Consider the following 21436-nt stretch of genomic DNA (forward strand, 5'->3'; position numbering starts at 1 on the left):
CTGGTTCGGCACACCAGACCACTGTGCTCCTTGGAAACGTGCCGGAAGCACTTCTCCATCGACAGCCACCAACCTCAGGCCCTCTGAGGGGAACAGAGTTGGGGTGAAGCCCTCGGCGAAGCTGCAAGCCTGAGGTGTGGACCAGACACACCAGACCACAGGGTGACCCGTGCCGGGGAAGAAGAGCATACCCAGGTCTGTAGCGCTGTGGGTAATGTGAGCTTGCCTTTCTTCCTTTGTAGCCCACACTGTGCTTTGTGCAGACGGTCGGGGGGATCTGTCCTGAAGCTTGTGTTAGAGGGGCACGGCGATAGATCGACCTACTGAAGCCCCTCTGGAGGTTGGACAGGAAGGAGGAAGCAGGACATGCAGAAATGCATTCTTCGGAGCTACTGCCCTTCTGAAGCCCGCTCTGCCATTCTGTGGCGGCCTCCTGGAGCTCACCACAGTTCCCGCACGCAGCTCTTCTGAGCGCTGGCTACAGTAGTCTTAACTTCGGCCCATATTTTTCAGGTCACAGTATGACCAGATTTAGGGGCTCTGGTGCAGCGTAGGCGTGAGGAGGCCCCACAGGGCTCCACTCTTTAGGAACACTCTGGTAATGCACAGTTGCATTTTATGCACATGCTGGTTTATGCCATTAACCTTAACATTTATTATCAGGTTTCACTGTGCCTCTGGTAAGTCTTCAGCCTAATTATTATCATTGTCAAAATTACTGAATGCTTATTATGTTGCAGGAACTGCACTAAATGTTTTACATGTTCTGTTTAATCCTCACTGTGATCAAATGGGATACGTATTATTAATTTCATCTTATAGACAAGAAAAACAAGATCAAAGAGGTTAAATGATTTGCTCAAGCTCATCCAGTAGGTGGTGAAGTTGGGATTTGAACCTAGGTTTGACTTAAAAGCCCAAGTACCGTATCACCGTGCCTTCTTTCCTTCACACTGCAAGGCCCTCCACATCTAACCTTCTAATTTTTTTTAATATCTATTCATTTTTGAGAGAGAGAGAGAGAGAGAGAGAGAGAGACAGAGCACAAGCTGGGGAGGGGCAGAGAGAGACGGAGACACAGAATCTGAAGCAGGCTCCAGGCTCTGAGCTGTCAGCGCAGAGCTGGATACAGGGCTCGAACTCACGAACCACGAGATCATAACCTGTGCTGAAGTTGGACACTTAACCGGCTGAGCCACGCAGGCGCCCCTATTCTTCTAAAGGCCCAGAGAGTGAAAACGCTGTGCCTGGGTACCAACAGCACCCTGCTGGTGGGCCCTGTTCTCTGAGCTTAGATGGCAAGAATAAATTTTTTCAAGGTTATTGGGAGGGACATGGACAAGGGAGAGGAGTGTCTGTAACAAGGAGGGTCACCAGGAAATTCTTTTCTATGACCTGAAACCTACCCAGATGTGCTAGGAGCCATGTCTGTCCATGAGAAGTCTAGGAATTGGCTCTTGATTTGACCAGACCTGAGTGTTAACAGCTCTGAGTCCTGTCCTTGCTAAATGCAGAGCCACCATCTGTCAGTTAAGTAATCCTTCCAGAAGTCACCCCCTCCCCCACCTGACTCATCAGCACTTGTATCTCATTTGTATGTAGGACCCATATTCTCTTGACCGTCCCACCTCTCTGCCGTTACCCTTATCCAAGCACTTTCAAAAAGTCCTAAGCGAGAGTCTAACTCCCTGGCATCAGAAAATGGATTCTAATTTGCATGGATTCTGAGTTTGTCATAAATGTAGGGGAGTCCTGACTGAGTACTTTAATATGTCTGGATGGTCAAGTTTGGCTTTCTTCTCCCCAGTCCCTCTCAGTTGTGTAAGATCTGATTACTACAATAAATCCCTTCTCCCGTGACACTGGTGGTGGCCTTGCCTTTTTCTGACTGAACCTTGACTGACACAATGACTAGAAAAGCAGAGAAAGTATAACTCGGTTATGCACAAGGGCTCTGACACCTGGCTTGGACTTGAGTCTGGACTCAGGTCCTGATCAATTGTTTGACTTTCGACAAATTTGTCTCTCGAAGCTTCAATTTCAGGTTCTGTAAAATGGGGTTAAGAATAACGTACCTGTTTTAGGGGCACCTGGGTGGCTCAGTCGGTTAAACGTCCGACTTCGGCTCAGGTCATGACCTCACGGCTCCTGGGTTCGAGCCCCGCATCGGGTTCTGTGCTGCCACCTCGGAGCCTGGAACCTGCTTCAGATTCTGTGTCTCCCTCTCTCTCTGCCCCTCCCCCGCTAATGCGCACGCTCGCTCGCTCTCTCGCTCGCTCTCCTTCAAAAATAAGTAAACATTAAAAAAAATAAAAGAATACTGTATCTGTTTTAAAGGTGGAGATGAAGGTGTGTATCACAGGAGATAATCACAGGAGTGCACACTGAGTAGCCCTTAAGTGTGTTCGTTTTTTTGGTTGGAGCTAAGTTGGATAACTAGCCTTAACACAAGGATATAAAGCAAGTAAGGAGTTCAAATACATGAATAAAATCACTCCATAAAAAGCAGACACATACTGGGTTGAGAAGGACATTAAGCACTAAGGAAAGAAGTTTGTCAGTTTTTCTAGTGAAGTGCTACAATGTGCAATTGAGAAAGGTCTGACTGAGAATGAGCAGACCCTGCAATGATCTCACATGGCCTCCCTTCCTGCCAGTCTAGCCCAGGGTATGAAGGTGACATATACATTAAGAGTTTGAAGAGGAAGAGGAAGAGGAAGGTGGTGGATAGAGAGGTTTGATCCTCAGGTTGAGGGTAAAGAAATGTTCTCAAAACGGAAGAACACCTTTTCTGGGAACAAGAGCTCTGAAAGAAGCAAAGCCCTGCATCTCGGCTGGGTCACTTACCTGGAATGGTACCTTTGGGGCCAAGGACTGCCGATCGTGCCCGGAGTGATTTGCATCATGCTGCCCTCTGGTTGGTTCTCTCCCAATTTGGTTAAATGCCAAGAGTGAGGGCGGCCTGCAGGGTCGCTGCGCCTGAGGAGACATGGGAGAGAGACCTCTCAACATCAGGAGCATTCTCAGCGGAGTCTCGTCACCGATGTGATTTACTGGTTGAAAAGCAGAGACTGCTGTAGCCTTAGAGATCAAAAATAATTAAGTAAATATTGGAAAGTATAACTTACTGCTTATTTCTCTTACTAACCATTGCTCCTCTCTGCTTTATAATATTTTTACTTTCATTTTGACATGATTTCAGACTTACCTAAAAATGTTGTAACTTAGTATAAAGAATTTCCACACAAACTCTAGTGCACTATGTGAATGCAGATTGGTAGTCACTATGAAAAACAGTATGGAGATTCCTTAAAAAAATTAAATAGAACTACCATATGATCCAGCAACCCCACTTCTGGGTGTATATCCAAAGAAACTGAAATCAGGATCTTACAGAGATATCTACTCTCCCAGGTTCACTGCAGCATTACTCACAAGAGCCAATATATGGAAAGAATCCAAGCGTCTATCACCTGATGAATGGAGAAGATGTGATACACACACACACACACACACACACACACACACACACACACACACGGTGGATTACTCAGCCATGACAAAGTAGCAGATCCTGCCATTTGCAACAACTTGGATGGACCTTGAGGGCATAATGCTAAGTGAAATAAGGCAGACAAAGATAAATACCGTACAATCTTACTTCTATGTGGAATCTTTTTAAAAAAGACAAACTCAGGGGCACCTGGGTGGCTCAGTCAGATGAGCGTCCAATTTCGGCTCAGATCATGATCTCGTGGTTCGTGAGTTCGACCCCCACATTGGGCTCTGTGCTGACAGCTGGGAGCCTGGAGCCTGCTTCTGATTCTGTGTGTCTCTCTCTGTCCCTCCCCTGCTTGCACTCTGTCTCTGTCTCTCTCTCTAAAAAATGAGTCAACATTTAAAAAATATTTAAAAAATAAAAAAATTAAAAAGACAATTCAGAATAACAGTATTGGTAGCTAGAGGCTGGGGAGATGGGAGAAAGGGGAAGATTTGGTTAAAGAGCACAAACTTTATAAGATTTACAGGTTTGGGGATCTAATGTACAGCATGGTGATTATAACTAATAATACTGTATCATACACTTGCGTGTTGGTAAGAGATTAGATCTTAAATGTTCTCAGACAAAAAAGAAATTGTAACTACGTGACAGGATGGACGAGTGGCTAATACTATGGAGGGAATCATTCTGCAATTTATAAATGTATCAAACCAGTATATTGTACACCTTAAACTTATACAATGTTACACACTAATTATATCCCAATAAAAACTGGAAGAAAAAAAAGAATGAATTTCACCTTCACCTAGATTCCTTGTATGTTAACGTTTTATGCTTTATTAATTTAAAGCACACAGAGCTGCCTTGCTGTTTGTTGGTCTCTGCTTACCCATATATGAAAATGGGAGCAGTAATTCCTTGCCACCTCCCAAGGGACTTTGTGTGGCTGTATGGTAAGAAGCTTTCTGGTGATTTTGAAGTCCTCTGTCCTATCCTGATGCTGGATAAATTACATTATTTTAATTTCTTGGTAAGAACTACATAAAAATTAGCAGCTACCTCAGGGTTAACACTGCTCTAAGCTACATGGTCTAAACGGCAAGATGTTCTCGAAAATAGTTTTTCATTTTGCAAGTCAAGGACTTCAACTTTTAAATATCCTGCCTTTATAACACAAAGAGCTGACAAAGCCAAACGGAAAAAAATGGGTGTCCTTTAGCTACGATACTGAAGAATAAATTTGGTAAGGATTACACTGCTATAGAAGGTCAGAGTCAGGAGAGAGGGGCTGTGCCGTACTTTTGGCAAAAAAGTGAGGTGTGCTAGGGTATCTCATGCTGAAAACGTTTGAACTGTAGGAACGCAGGGGCATTTTTCTGCAGTTTAGAAACACGTGTATGAGATCCAGGAGTGCATTTTGATACACTGAAAATAAAGCTGAAAGTACACACACCTGTTTCTTTTCTATGAAACGATAGATTGGCATTTGCTAAATTAAATGAAAAAACCGTTCCCCCAATATGAGTCAAATTTCAAAAGTGTTAAGTATATCAGAATAGTATTAGGCCAGGTGTCAAGACATGGGTTCTTACCCTGACTTTATTAACTTGCTGTATGACTCTGTATAAATTACTTTCCCTCTCTGAGCCTTTGTTCATGTAAAAAAATGAAGACATTAATCAAAGAGGCTGTATTAGCCTCATTTTAATCTGAAATAACTTTTAAAATCTGTAAGAGTGTAGGGAGGACTGCAAGAGAGATAATGATTTCCCAAAAGTGCACATATTTTCTTCTGAAGAAAAATAGGAAAGGATAGGAAAATGGTCTTCTGTGAAGCAAGAGATACAGACACACAAGATTTTTAGCTGTCAGTCAGTAAATGCTGATTGAACTGAGGAACATATAGTCATATGCTAACATCTGTGTTGCCACATGGGCCAAGGAAAGTGAGAAAAATGGAAATCTCTCTTGATAAAACACTGGGGATAGACAGAAGGTGGAATGTGGCCAAAGGTGATCAGCTCTGGGATCAGACAGACCTGGATTCTAATGCTGATACCTCAAATCCAAAAGCTAAAAACTGGTGGTAAATTTCTTAACCATTCTGAGCTACCTCATCTGTAAAAGGCAGATTATAACAGAACCTATTCACAGGGTTTTGTAAGATTAAAAATGAGGTCATGTACCGGCACATAGTAGAGCTCAACGAATGTTAAGTATGATTATCTTCCAGCATTCATTATTAAAGAACTGGTAAAGACTAGAGGGTAGGGAGACAACCCCATCAGGGAGATCTACAATGCAGGACAGGAAAGGGGTGAGAGAAGCCTGGAGTGAATGGTGGAGGCAAGGGGAATGGGCAGGAACTGTTGATGGCACAGAGTCACCCACATCTGAGCTCCCCAGGAAGGTAGATCTAGAAGGTAGATCTAAGAGTAGATCATTACAGCAGAGAGTTATGGTGCTCACAGCCTGGAGGACCCTGGCCACAGTGGTGAAGCAGGGAGCTGCCAGGGCAGTGGCCATGACCTCTGGTCAGGGAAGTAAACACGGGCCAACAGGGAACAGACCTTGCCCACCTGGAAGCTAGGAAAGAATGAAAGCAAGTAATAGCACAGTCTTGGGGCAAAAGAGAGAAAGTAGGGTGCAAAGTCAGGAGATCAACAGTGGAAGGCAAAATATTACAACTGTCTGGCTCTTTGCCCCCATACCTCTCTAATCCCCCTAACAGGTCCCAGGCAACCCATACCCTCTGCCCCAAAGTTGAACCTGCCCTCTTCTCAGAGGGGCCATCTGGGAGCCCCAGGTTAATGGCTCAGTGTCTCCACAGTTTGCCTTTCTTGCTGCTAGCTTCCCTCTGACCTTGGACACACAGCCTCCCAGAAACTGGCTCCTCACCTAGCTCCTCAAAGCCAGGCTACCTCCCTGGAACCTCAATTCCTCAGTGACTTAGATTTCCTGCTTTGTCTTCCAGTTCCATCCAGGGATTAGAAATCCTTTCTGGTGCCCCAAGCCCCTCAGTGGCTGGCTCAAATCACACAGCCCTAAGTCCCACAGTCAGGATTGAAACCCAGTTGCCTATGACTTCAGACACTCAAGAGATGTTACTGAATAACCATAAAGGAAAAGCCGAGAACTTGCTGAAAAAATATAAAGCCTTTTTTTTGCATGAGGCACCTGGAGACATTTCATATGGGTTCAAATGATCCAAATGGGTCCAAAATACATACGGAGAAAGAATAAAGTGTCATCTTCCCACCTCATGTCTGGTTACCTAGGGAGAGGAGTTGGCAGGACCTGTGACTAGGGACTTTGAGAAGCCAATGGATATAGCTGCAGAGTGAGGTTGGCCCGGCACCTGAGGGTGGTAATCCTAGGGATGACCCTTCAGCAGCTTCATCCACCAGCGGTATCTGACCACACCTACCTAAAAACACTGGTGCCAAGAAGCCTTCCCTGCCCAAGAGAAATGGACAGGCCCTGATAAACTCAAAAGGCTCTACAGAAACATCTCGCTTCTAGTCAAGGAGATGAGGTGTGAGCTACTGTTTTCCAATAATTTCAGGAGTTCCGGAGAAGCCCTCTAGTCTGAAATCTCAAAGGAAAAAAGAGAGGAGGTGCCCTGAAGTGCAATCTACTCACCCAGACTTCGTATATCAGTTAGTACAGCACCTTCATGAAGGGTCAGACATCCCACTGAAAGTTCTGAATCAGACTGAGGTGTACAAGGAGGCTGTGCACAGAACAGTGAAGACAAGTGGAGCTGTTTCACCTACATTAAGGGAAGAAAATTTCTCCTTGTGCTTTGGAGGCAAGAGCGAGGCTTTTCAAAAAAATGTAACCCATGAAACCTTTCTTTGGTTTCTTTCCCATTCATTCAGGAGACATCCAGGGAGACTTTCTATATCCTAGTCACTATGCTGGCAGTGGGGATACAAAGAACAACAAAGGATCAGTAGACCCACATAATTCACAGTATAGAGGAGGATGGCCAAGTAACCTGGGATGCGATGGGCTCCACGATTGAGACCCATACAAGATACTTGGTAAACACAGGGGAGGGACTCACTAACACTGTGAGAAAGCTTCACTTTAACCTAGATCATGAAAGGTTTTCCAGATGGAAGAGGGTGGGGAAAGGAAGGTTTTCCAGATGGAAGAGGGTAGGGAAAGGAAGGCCATCTAGCTAGAATAGCATGACTAATGCATGGAGATGTACAAGAATATGGTAAAACAACACAAAGAAGCTGGAGAGGAGACGATGAGTAAAGGGAAGAACAGTAGATAAAGGTGATGAGGTAGGAGGGGCCACATCTTAACAGGCTTCACTAGACAGTCTGGACAGTGTCCTGTGGATTTGGAAGCCACCAAAGAACCTTAGCCAGGGAGGAGCATGTTCAAATATGGGTTTCGGTAAGATCCTGACAATGACAAGGAGAATACATTTGAGAGAGACAAGACTGGAGGCTTTTCTCTTGGCCAGGGTAAAAGATAATGAGGGTCTAGCACTTAACGCAGTGGCAGTGAACTTAAAGAGATAACCGATCATGGGGCACCTGGGTGGCTCAGTTGCTTGTGCATGGAGCCCAATGGCGGGGCTTGAACTCATGAACCATGAGATCATGACCAGAGCCAAAGTCAGATGCTTAACCAACTGAGCCTCCCGGGGACCCCTATTTTAAACAGAGAAGTATAAACAAGTTTATGTGAGACAGGGAGCTAAGGATACAGGACAAAGAGGACACTCCTCAAGACTCATGAGAAAGTAGGAAGGGATGGCATTCTACAGTACATGTGGGCAGTATACCTCATTTATGTATGCGTAAAGGCAGTTCCACTGAAATAAGAAAGTAGGAGGTAAGATGTTGATGCTCCTAAGTATGAAAGAGGGCAGATGGGAGGCGAGTCAGAGAGATTTCACACCCAATGTCCTCTATTTTCATTATGATGATGGCAGAAGAGGGAAACATGAGGGGGTTGATGTGGCAGGTCGGGGCTCAAGGCACATAACAGTGAGACCAGAAGAGCTAAAATTTGATGAGCATTTATAACTAAGAGTTAATAACTAAGAATTAATACTAAGATATGCCCTTAAGGAGCTTACATCCTGGTAGGGAGACCAAAAGAAGGAATTCCTACAGTAAATAATACATCACAAAGAAATAATTCCTACAGTAAAGATAAAATAAATGTCCAAGACTTGTAATGCCAAGGCAGGAAACCCAACTTGGAGAGATTTTTCTCTCTGGAGCTTGGACACGTAACTATTGGCCCTTGGGTGGGGTGTCAGGTCTCACCACAGGTCTAAGACATTAAGAACAGAGTGATCTTGAAACAAACAAACAAAAGGTCTTAAAAAACAAAAATGCATCTGTTGGGAGAAGGCTTCAGAGAGAAGTTCTTTTTTTATAAGATTCTTCCACGTGGGCAGTGAAGTGATGAAATGAGGTAAAAGAACAATAAAAACGAGGACCAGAATGGAGCCCAGTGACTCTTACACCTTGCTAGGGGAAGTATACATCAGCACAACCTGAAGAAAGAGCAGTCTGGCAACATCTAGAAAAAAATTTTTTTTTAATTTTTAAAAAATGTTTATTTTTGAAAGAGAGAAAGCGAGCATGAACAGGGGAGGGGCAGAGAGAGAGAGGGAGACACAGAATCTGAAGCAGGCTCCAGGTTGTCAGCAGAGCCGGACGCGAGGCTCAAACCCACAAATCGCGAGATCATGACCTGAGCTGAAGTCGGATGCTTAACCGACTGAGCCACCCACGCACCCCTAGAAAAAAAAATTTTTTTATGTTTCTTCATTTTTGAAACAGAGAGAACACAAGAGGGGTGGTGCGTAGAGAGAGGGGGGCACAGAATCTGAAGCAGGCTTCAAGCTCTGAGCTATCAGCACAGAGCCCGACGCGGGGCTCGAACTCACGAACCGCAAGATCATGACCTGAGCCGAAGTCGGAAGCTCAACCGACTGAGCCACCCAGGCACCCCCAAAAAATTTTTTTAAATAACACATCTATCAAAAGATTGAAAAACAAGCTAAATGCTCATCAGTAGCAGACCAGTTAAATCTTTGCAGTACATCCATAAAACAGAATACTTTTGTGGCCATTAAAAGAATGGAGTAGCTCTATACATAATTGATATGTAAAGATCTCCAAAATCTATGACAACTATAAGGTTGTGAGTACAGTATGATGCAGTATGCAAGAGAAAATATAAAAATATACGTAACCCCTAACAGGTCTTAGTGAAAAGAATATTTCTGGAGTGATGCTTGTGAAACTAGGAAAATGAGTGCCTCTGGGCAGGAAAACTTATTTTTTTCACTGTTATTTCCTTTTGTAACCTTTGAATTGTGTATCATGCGCTTGTATTACCTATTTAAAAGCACAGCATTTTAAAAATAGCTGGAGATAACAAAAAAAAAAGTCAAACAGCTGTTTACTGACTTTTTCAATGATGCAAATAATTTAATAAACATTCCTAAAGAGCACAGCATGCTTTCATATTTTGGGATCACTTTGATCTTTAAGAAGATAAGGAAATACTTTCCTAAAGGGCATTACATCATGAGCATATCAATAAGGGTCAGAAGACAATTTAATTTTAAATTTTGAGCAGACTGAGTTTTGTGTGTGGGTGTAATTCAAACAAAGCCCTTTTGTTGCATTCCTAACCACAAACAAGGAAGCTTAACTGCGTGGGATGGGTAGGCTGATGAAACTGGAACTAGCAAGTGACATGGTGTCCTTCTTAGATGATTTTGTCCTAACACAGAGTCAGGAATGCAGAGCATATTTCTGAGAAATCTATAATAAAGAAGTTCAGGTATTTCAAGCAGTTTTCGTTGATCACCTACTGTGTGCCTTCTACTCCGATGAATTCTAGTTGGGAGTTCTGAGATGGCCACAAGGAGCTTACAATCTTGCTGGGGAGTCTTAGATGCAAGAAAAAGTGTTAAACAGAATCAGACTTAATCATTCATTCAAAAAATACCTGAGTGCCTGCTGAGTGCCAAGCACCATTCTAGACACTTGATGCCTATTTTCTCACTTACTCTTTGTCCTATCTTTACGTGCAGGGCTATTAATGAGGAAATGAGGTAAATAAGAAAAATTAAGCAACTTGTCCACAGTCACAAGGGTGGTAAGCAGAGTTGATATTTATTTAAAAAAATTTTTTTAAATTTCTATTTATTTTTGAAAGAGAGAGAGAGACAGAGTACGAGCAGGGGAGGAGCAGAGAGAAGGAGACAGAATCCGAAGCAGGCTCCAGGCTCTGAGCTGTCAGCACAGAGCTCGATGAGGGGCTCGAACCCACAGACCGTGAGATCATGACCTGAGCCGAAGTCGGACGCTTAACAGACTGAGCCACCCAGGCACCCCCCAAAGAGCTGATATTTAAACTCACACATCTGGCCCCAGAGCTTGTGCTCTTACCATCTAAGCAACGAGCAGCGTAAATGAGGTGGGGTGGGCAGAGTAGGGAGACAGACAGTAAGCAGATAAACAGGATATTTTCACACAGTTCTAAGGGTTCTGAAGGAAATAAAACTGGGTAATGTGAGAGTGAGATGAGGGTCCTGCTTGTGGACAGCCTCTTTGAGAGGGGCATTTGAACAGAGACCTAAATGATGATGATAAACCATGCAAAGAGTTGGGGGCAGAGTATTTAGGATAGAAGGAACAATGAAATGCAAAGGCCTTGATGTGGGAATAAATCTGGGGTTTTCAAGAAGCACAACAGTGTGACTGAAGCCTTAGGAGCAAAAAGCAGATGGTAGGAGAAGTCATCAAATGGTACTGGGCCATGTAAGCTCTAGAGGGACTTTGGATGTAAGCATCAAACATCTCACATGCTGCCCATGATCAGGAATAGGGTCTGAAGCTGGCCAAAAGGTCTAGAAATAGAGCGGGACTTCAGATGACCTTGAAGGATCTGTATGCTTTGCATAAATCAAGAAGGTAACAACCACAACTTGGAACATAAAAAATTCCAAGAGCTAGAGTTCAGTTTTGTGTTGATGCTGTGCTTCAATGAGCTATTATGACTGACACTTTGAGTTTACTCTTCTGGGTGCGCGAACATTATAAAACCATGCCAGTTATCAACCAGACATGAGCTGAATATGTAAGAATACAAGATAGACTACCAGCACTACCAAATAAAACATCAGGTTTTCTAATCCACTTACTAACCCACCTACCTGCCCATCCATCATCTGTTTAGTACACAATATGCTTTAATAGATAACCAAGTCCAGGCAAACCATAAAAGACTCTTAAATACAGAGAACAAACTGAGGGTTGCTGGAGGGGAGGTGGGGGGGGAGTGGTTGGGCTAAATGGGTGATGGGCATTAAGGAGGGCACTTGTGTTGAGCACTGGGTGTTATATGTAAGTGATGAATCACTAAACTCTACTCCTGAAACTAATACTACACTGTACGTTAACGAACTTGAATAAAACAAAACAAAAAAACAATAGATGACCAAGTCCAACTTAACAAGATTCCAGTCTTAACCCCCCACTTTTGACCCCCCAAAACAATATATTAATATATTCTGTAAATCAGGTCTGAGTTAACGTGTCATGGATGTGGGTTGAGGGTCTTCCTGATAGACTTACTGAACACCATATGCTTGGCCCAGGATAAAATATGTTTCCTAAGGTTCCTTTTGTGTGTCACTGCTATTTTCCCCTTTTTCTCCTAATCTAGTTTTAAAATTATAAAGTCCTTCAAACATATATAAATGTATTCAAATTAATATAAAGATCACCCACATACTCATCACCAAGATTAATCAAATCTTCATATTTTCCCCGGTTTAGTTGAGGTACTCTTTTGAATAAGTATAGGTACTCTTTTGAATTCATATAGTTTTTTTCTTAAAAAAAGATCAAAGCCATTGAGAAGTCTTACTCTCCACATTTCCTAGCCCACTCACCCCATTTCTCTTCAGTATTTAGAAAGCCTCTTCATACCATTTTTTTCCTTTTAGCTGCCTGGTATTCCCTTGAATGCATACATCATATTTACCCACCAGACCCTTTCTGTAGATACTTTTTGATTTCTAGTCTCTTGCTATTACAAATAATGCTTCAGTGAATAACCATGCCCATACACTGATTTCTATCTATGCAGACTTATTGCAGCAAAAATTCCCAGAAGTAGAATTGTTGGCTCAAAATAGGCACTTGCGATTTTGATAGTTAAAGCTAAATTGCCCCTTTCACCTTTTAAAGAGGAAACAAATTCAATATGAACAATTAAGCGTCACTGTACAAGTAATTGGGGGGGGGGGAAGGATATTATATCTTTAGTATAGTGGAACAGATGATCTGTATTTGAACAACAATGCCTTTTTTAGGCATTTCCTGTTTACAGGAAAATGATAGGCCCCAAATACTGATGACAAAAATATACAGCAAGTGAAAACCATGACTGAGTCAAGCTACACTGAGCTGTACTCATAACACTGTTTTATTCCATAGATCCCCATGGAACTCTCTCTGGAATAAAAATTACCCCACATTGAGATAGGTTTTCTACATGTTCACAGGAGGCAGAAAAGCTCCTAAAATTTTTAAAGGGTTGAAAAAGCCCATTATCTTCCAAGATACAAAAGAAAAGACAAGAAAAGAGAAAAGAAAAGGAAAGAAAAAAGGTGGTAATTGTCCCGTAACACTATTGGCAAAGACATTGTTCTTGAGAAATCCTTTACCCCCGCTTTACAGCATCACTAACCTCTAGTTTCTAGGACTACAGGACTCTTCAAGACTGTATTTCAGACTTTTGAGATTCACAGAAAAATCCAAGCAAAGTTTTCTAAGGCTTTTATAATTGCCTCACCAACATCTGTGTCTTAAACAAGTGGTTCGGTGGGTAGAAAGGTATGCATTAGGTAATATAACCCCATAGCAACACACAGTCCTTTCTGGAAAGAGAAGTTCTTTTTAAATGTCACATCCTGATAATACGCCCTGGGGACGTTTGGCTTTGAGGAGTGAATCATAAGTAAGAGTGAAGTGTGCTAACAGATAGACATAAGACTCTAACACCTAAAATTTGCATAAAAGATGAAAAACCTTTTCAAGTAAGATGCTTTACCCCACTTCTCACACCTGTCCCAATGTCCTTTCACTAGTGGTTTATCTCCTCCCCACTCTCTATTCTGACATATTTTTTTTTAAGATTTAAATTTTATTAATGTCCAAACAAAGCTATTATCCTACAGGAGAGGGACCACCAATGGGGTGGGCGTCTTTCACTTAGTCACCAACGGATGATGGCGTTGCAATGTCTTTTTCTCAATATCCCTCTCTTTCTATCCTCCTCCTCTCAACTCTGAGGAAGCAGAAAAGTCAACTCTCCTTCCCACACTTCAACATTTGCATCCAAGCCATGGCAGAAGTTGACACAGACATTCTAACATCTCTGATCTCTAACAGCATTCATCTTGTCTTTCATGGACTTTCAAAATCCAATTACAATAAATAGCACAGCATAAATAGAGAAGCATAAGTTCTAATTATTGATAATTTCTTCTTCTGAAATCTCAATTTGCAATCGGATATTTTATTTGTTGGAGGAAGAAGGAGAGATTGGCTTTTACCAATTTCTTTAGATATCAGATATTATGATTTTAGGATTTTCTTCTCTACTTCCGTGTGCCATAGAATGTGTTGCTAGAGCTCATGTAGGAGAAATCACTTCTGTGCTGGTTTGTTTTTATCTTCCACACACAGATGGAATAAATGTACCCTCATGGATCTCAGGGTAAGATAGAACTGGAGATTGCAGTTGTGTGTCCTTGCAGAGAACTGGAAATATCGTTGTGTGTCCCTGAATTACTGCTCCCCTTGACAGAGAAGTTGCTTAGAGGTCTACCATAGGACTCCCACTGGATAAGTTAGAAGCAGTTCAGCAGGGCACAGTAAAGGTGGGGCTCTTCCCCTCCACCCAGTGGTCTTTGGGGCGGGAGGGGAAGGGTATCTACCACAGCAGCTGGAAACACGCCTCCTTAATATATAAATCCACACAAGACTGTCCTTGGAGAGTTTAAAGGAGGCCAAATACCAACCAAGATATTTCAAAATTAAGCTAATTAATTTTCATACAATGCCAAAGTATACATTGCTTTTCATTTACCAAAACAGGCGGAGGAAGGGTTTTTGTGTGTGTGAGGCAAAAGCCTTACCTTTCAGAAGGGACTTTTTTCCAAACACCACTCCATTAAACAAAAATAAATAGATGGCCCCCAAACCTCCAACACTAAAGACACTGGCTCTTTTGGGATAAGTCTGATGCATCCCATTGTTTTTCTCTTCTTTATTTCACCTGCTTGTCATTTAGAGAAAGAGGCCACAAATAAGCAATTAAAGGCAACAAGAAAACAAAGGAAAGGACAGAAAGCATTCATTTTTAGAGAAAAACCTCCAACAGTGGTCAAAAGAATCTACATTTAAAAATCATACCAGAAAGGGATCGCTCACTAAAAGAAAACTTTTAAAGATCATTGATTGAAACCTGATTGAAAAGATGACAGAGAAGCTAAAAACTTTAAGAATACTTGCTCCAGCCCCTCCATTCCTACCTACCTGTATCTTCATAATAAATTTTACACCAGGCGTTTAACCACCACCAGCCACCCCTACCACCACTCACACATAACCTGACACCGGTGGGGGAGAAAATAATACAGCTCAGAAGAATGCTTCCCTCTTACTCACTTTCAAATGAAAGAATGCCAAATAAAACTTGAAAAACCAGCCCTGTGATCCTTCTCTGTGTTGGATAAAATAAGCAGTTCATATTTTCAGTTTTACCTTTTACACGGTCTGATGATCAGAGGAATCTCCATAGTAATCAATACTCCAATCACCTTGAGATCTAGAACATGACCATGACTGCTGCACCCACCTGTTCTTTCCCATGCCATATGTTCTCTTAAGTGACAGTATTCCCTAGAAGCAAGCACTCGCATTAAGCGGACCTCTGAGCAAAAACTTTGAATCAAGATTATATAAGAAGAAAAGCGGATTCAAATGAGTGGGAATGTGGAAAAGATAATCAAGCATTTATACCTTCAGCTGTGATGGGGTTACGTAATGTACAGCCGGCAATCTCAGTAACCACTTCTTTTCATGTAACTTTAAAGTTGAATGAGAAGACCCACCTTTCCTCTAACATTGAGAACACGGTCACAGGTTCCTTCTCTTCCAACAAATGTTGGCAATGAGAACAGAGAAGAACTTGGCTGCTAGGACACAGACAGCCATTCCTTGTGAGAAATGGAAACAGTCATCTAGGAATTCCCCAGGGAAATGGGGAAGCAAAGCCATGAAGTACACAACACAAAGCAATTGCTAATTTGAAGGAGATGAAAAGCCACTCCAAATACGCACCTGCATCCTAAGACATATGGTGACTGTGGGGCGCCTGGGGGGCTCAGTCAGTTAAGCGTCCGACTCTAGGTTTGGGCTCAGGTCGTGATCTCACGGTTCCTGAGTTTGAGCCCCGCATCAGGCTCTCTGATGTCAGTGCAGAGCCTGCTTCGGATCCTCTGTCTCCCTCTCTCTCGGCCCCTCCCTTGTTCTCTCTCTCTCTCTCTCTCTCTCTCTCAAAAATAAGTAACATTAAAAAAAAAGAAACTTAAAAAAAGGAAATATGATGACTGCATACACAGGAGAGAATAATTAAACATTCCTATGCAGAAATACTAATAGTACTGAATTACATGAATGCGCATATGAGAAACCTAAGCATGCGGTTGCTTTTTTTTTTTTTAATAAACAGGTATAACACAACATCAAAAAGACACCTGTGAAAGGCTTGTCAGTTGCGAACCCTGCAATGAAAGTGCGAACTCTCACTCTCACATAGTAGTGGACTTACCTTGTGGCAAACAGAAGCATCCTAGATAACAGCCCTCTGGCCAACTGCATGTCATATTCAGGGCTGGGATAAAAAGCCATCTCTCCCAACTACTGCCCTCTCTGCTCCTGTCTGGGTTGCAAAGGCTTCCCAATAGTCCACTGCACCTCCCGTCACACCGCCCGAACCACCCGGAACTCGCTAAGCATGCAACTAGCTGGGTGGGACTCACATTCCCAGTCACCTCTGCAAAACGGCCAATTAAAATTCAATTCCTGCCAAATAAGAGGGAAGAAGAGAAGGTGACCCTTGGTAACTTTTCCGGCAAGAGCCAGCATCTTAGACAATAGCGTGCAGCTTAGAAATGCTAGAATTCCATTTTGTGGGCAGGAGGAGGAGGGAAGCAAGGAAAACCATCTGCTGATAAAATGCATCAAACTGGAATCAGGAAGTTCCCTTGAATGATCTCTGCCAAACCCTCAGCCTCCTCCACATGCAAAAATGCCACTGTCTGCAAAAGTGTGTGTTAATTGCTTTAAGCTTCCCAGTTTGGGAGGCTACTGAGGCAGGGGTCCAAATCAACATCCCCTGAGACCTGCTAGGCACAACTGTCCGGAGAACACGAAGTCAGCAGCCCCGGGACAAAACTCACTGCCAAGGGTCGTACAAAGTCCCAGCTGAACTAACCGTGTTGCTCCGCTGAGAATTAGGAGTGAAACCCTGAGCTTGTGTTATCTATTTGTCTTGATTTATTTTACAGAGCACAGACCACCATGTGGTAAATGCTTAGTAAGTAAATGAGGCAGTTATTATAATGATGATACGACTGGTGGGGGCGGGGGGAGAGGTTTGTGGAGGAAAGCACTGGCTCAGGAAATACTGAATTTCAAGCTAGAACATTTTGTCTCCTTTACCAACTCACTGAACTAGCCTGGCGGAAGGCTTGACAGGTTTTATGGAGATGTTTCTGTTAAGATAAATGAGATCACAGGATTCCTACTGACAGAGTTAGATAAGAGAGCATTCAGGGGTCTCACGGAAGGGAAGGATGGGATTGGATCTGTGAGAATATTAAGCCCTGGACCAGAAAGAGTTTCTCTCTCTAAATCTGGTTGCTTGGCTGGTCGCTGTCTACATCTGGGGGAGGATGGAGTTTCCTGCTCTTACTCTTTTGTTTTTCTTATGTGTAAATGAGAAAATCCTTCCTGGCTATTTGCTCCATGAAAAAGGAACTATCTATAACTCTGACCCAGTCCACTTGGAATTGGCTCATGAAGTAGCCCCAGCACTTTCCAATTCCAAGAGTTGCGACTTATCACAAAGTAGACTTGCTCAATGGCCACTACTAACCTACCAACTCGACACTTGGAAGACTCCTAAGAAGCTGATAAGCACATCGTTTCTGCCCTAAGTGGAAGACCAGGACATCAGCACCTCACCCCTTTCCATATTTCAAGACAGGATTTAGACCAGAGCCAGCCTGAAAGAGAAACAATGACCAAAGCTGGAATAATGTAAGCAATGAAAATAATGTAAGAGCAAAAGTGCATTGGATTACAACACAGAGAAGAAAATCAACATGAAGGAGTCCTTACTGATACAGTTAAAATAAGTAGGGAAAGAGACAGCTCTTCCTTACAGAAGAATTCCAACTAATAAATACAGAAGGAATGAAGAAAATGTGGAATCAGCTTAGAACATTATAGTAATAACTGTTGCAGGGGCTATATCCACCAATGGAGAAAGTCTGAGGACAAATAGGGATATTCACATAGTCTCAAAGTTATCTCTTCCAAGATATTACAAAGAGATGAATAGCTGTACGGTAGAGAAACCTGGCAGACTTTACCTCAACCCAGTCATCAAGGTTGACATCACCAGGAGTAAAACATATGGACATAACGTAATCCCTGATAGGACATGCAACCAGGACGCATCACTTCTGTGGTATTCTTGCCAAAAATGTATAGCTTCAATCTAATCATGAGACAATATCAAACAAACCCAAAAAGAAGGTATTCTACAAAATAACTGGCCCATACTCTTTCAGTGTGTCAAGGTTGGAAAAGACAAGGAAAAACTAAGGAAATATCAGATTAGAGGAAACTAAGGAAACATGCCAAATACAATACAGAATCCTGGAACAAAAAAGGGATGTTCATAGGGGAAAAAATGATAAAAACTGAATAAAGTCTTCTGTATATAGCCTGCAGTTAACAGCATTTTATCAATAGCAATTTCTTAGTTTTGATATTTGGATTATGATGATAAAAGATGTAAACATTAGGGAGAGCTAGGTGATGGGTGTACTGAAAATCTCTGTACTATTTTTGCAACTTTTTTATGACTCTAAAATTATTTTGAAATAAAAATAAAACCCAAAATGGGCAGGATTTAGGATCGGAGTATAATTGGATAAGAACCACTCCCATTTCCAAGTTCAGTCCTACATCAGTAACACTTGGGATACAGAGATCTCTTCCTCTAGGAAAGAGGAAGCCAGCTATTGCAGGGGCTTACAATAAATATAGTTGTGGAGTCAAGATACACATGTGAAATTCCTAGAGTATACGGAGTTAAAGGGATATGCGTGGGAGCAACGTATCCTTTTTAAAAAGGAAGTTGCTTGCCCATCCACTCCCTTCCTGTCCCCCTTCAGACAGACAGACCACTGATGGCCAGCTTTGACCATGCTGATGAAGGCAACCCCCAAAATTTTTTTAATGTTTATTTATTATTGAGACAGAGAGACACAGAGCGTGAGCAGGGAAGAGGTAGAGAGAGAGGAGACACAGAATCTGAAGTAGGCGCCAGGCTCTGAGCTGTCAGCACAGAGACCAACATGGGGCTTGAACCCACAGACCGTGAGATCATGACCTGAGCCGAAGTCGGTCACCTAACCAACTCAGCCACCCAGGTGCCCCAACCCCGGCTCATTTTAAAGACTGTCTCTTCATGGATAGGACACCATCCAGGTATACAATTAGGTTCATTTGTTTCATCCAACTGTTAAAGATCGATTTATAAAATCTTTTCATTGTTTCAAGCTCAAACTCAGGTCTGTGTGATTCCAGTGCTCAAGTACGGCTTCAGTCAATCTATGCTCTTCCTGCCTTCATCAGCCTAATGGTCCCACGCTTATTCCCAAGGGCCCCACTGGCAGCAGCATGGAAGTCACACTCTTTAATCTGTCTTCTCCCTTCTCCCATCCTCATCTGCTATCAATCTGCTTCCTAAATTCATCTCGAATCATGTCTCCTCTCTTGTCCCATCACCGCTTGTGTGGTTCAATCCTGATCATTTTCTTCCCAGGCTATCGCAGTAACTTCTTAACTACAACCTCTGGCCTTGAGCACATTGGTGCTGATGCCACACCAACCTACACAGCCCAGGGGAGTCTTCCCAAGTAGAAGGCTCTGGTTCTCTACATTGACAATCCAAGGAGGCTAAAGGACATAGTTCTCAGGGCTCTGCCTCTTCCGGCTGGCCCCAGAACAGCCTTTGCCAGCTGGCTCCCTTGTAGCCAGCACCTTCTGCAAATCTGACCTGTCCTCTACCACTAACCGAATTCCCACAGCTGTGGGAGCACACAGGAGCACAGAGGATGCACAGGTGAGTAGCTGCAAATGTTTTTTAGGCTAACTTTACAATCTCAGGACACTCCTCAGTTAACAGAGGACAAGAGTTTTATATGATCATCAGTTCAAAGATGAATTAATCTTGCTGTACAATTTAACACATTTGTCATTTCCAAAGTGTAAGACCTTGGTTGGTATATTGCTGTGAGTGTTTTTCATTGTAGTTTCAAAAACAGTTACGGATGTGTTTTTTAAAAAGATATCTGAATCAGGGTGCCTGGGTGGCTTAGCTGGTAAAGCTTCTGACTTCAGCTCAGGTCATGATCTTGTGGTTCATGAGTTCGAGCCTCGCGTCGGGCTCTGTGCTGACAGCTCAGAGCCTGGAGCCTGCTTCACATTCTGTGTCTCCCTCTCTCTCTGCCCCTCCCCTGCTCACACTCTCAGTCTCTCTCTCTCAAAAATAAACAAACATACAAAAAAAAAAAAAAGAGAGAGAGAGAGAGAGAGAGAGAGAGAGAGATCTGACTCAAATGATTTGAGGGAGCCCCAGACTACCTCCCGGGAACTTTAAGGTTCTTCAGAACCTATTTTGAAAACCATCATTATTGTACTCTGAGCTGCTATCAGACCTCCTTGTTCAGCCCCTCCTACCTACCTACCAAGTATCTTGACCAGCCTTGCCCCCAGTCCCTTTTCTTCCAGCAGCCGAGTTCCTTTTCTGAACTGCTCCACACAGACTCTGTGTCTCTTACCTGTGCTTCGGCCGAAGCTTAACTCCTCCTGACCATGCTGCTTTCCTGTGCTGGGGGTCCGAGGTGAGGGGCTCTGGGCTGAGGGAGTCAGAGGTACTGGTACCTGCAGGGCCTGGGTCTGCACACGCATCTCTGGCAAAACAAAAGAATGGGAAAACGGGAAAATATGATGGTGTTCATGGGAAGGGCGCACTAATGAATCAACAAGAAAAATGCATGAAAATTAACTGAGCGGTTAAAGCAGAACTGCAGGCTGAGTGCAGAGTTCTCAGCCTGCACCCACTGAAGTGCTCTGCTCCAAAGAAGGCAGGCCCATGCCTGAGGGGCTTCATCCTTTCCCATCTATGTTTCTGTGCAGCACTAAAGTATACTTCCCAGTTTAAAATACCAGGTTTTCCAACCAAGGGGGAAGAGACACTACAATGAAGGTGAACTCCCCCTATAATTCAGCCTCCATCAGTAAATAAGTGAGAAACTGGACTCACTAAAGCAAATGGCCAGGCAACGTCCCTGAAACCCAGTCCCCACTGCCTCCCTTCTTTTTTTTAATGTTTATTTTGAGAGAGAGTGCATTCATGCGAACAGGAGGAAGAGGAGGAGGAAGAGGAGGAGGAAGAGGAGGAGGAAGAGGAGGAGGAAGAGGAGGAGGAAGAGGAGGAGGAAGAGGAGGAGGAAGAGGAGGAGGAAGAGGAGGAGGAAGAGGAGGAGGAGGAAGAGGAGGAGGA

The 21436-nt window shown here is 43.1% G+C and overlaps 1 protein-coding gene across 3 annotated transcripts in view; it reads right to left on the reverse strand.

The window, feature by feature from the left end:
• SHROOM3 (shroom family member 3) overlaps nt 1-21436 on the reverse strand; it is an 85728-nt gene that overhangs the window by 42976 nt on the left and 21316 nt on the right. For all 3 annotated transcript variants that reach the window (XR_006216933.1, XM_042984347.1, XM_042984346.1), the window contains exons 2-3: nt 20712-20843; nt 2848-2979 (exon numbers count right to left, since the gene is read on the reverse strand). Coding sequence is in view for 2 of the 3 variants with exons in the window: in XM_042984347.1 (XP_042840281.1) it covers nt 2848-2906 (59 nt within the window). In the remaining variant the exon portion in view is untranslated. The remainder of the gene's footprint in view (nt 1-2847; nt 2980-20711; nt 20844-21436) is intronic.

This window comes from Panthera tigris, chromosome B1, assembly GCF_018350195.1.
Source record: "Panthera tigris isolate Pti1 chromosome B1, P.tigris_Pti1_mat1.1, whole genome shotgun sequence".
NCBI classification, from domain to species: domain Eukaryota; kingdom Metazoa; phylum Chordata; class Mammalia; order Carnivora; family Felidae; genus Panthera; species Panthera tigris.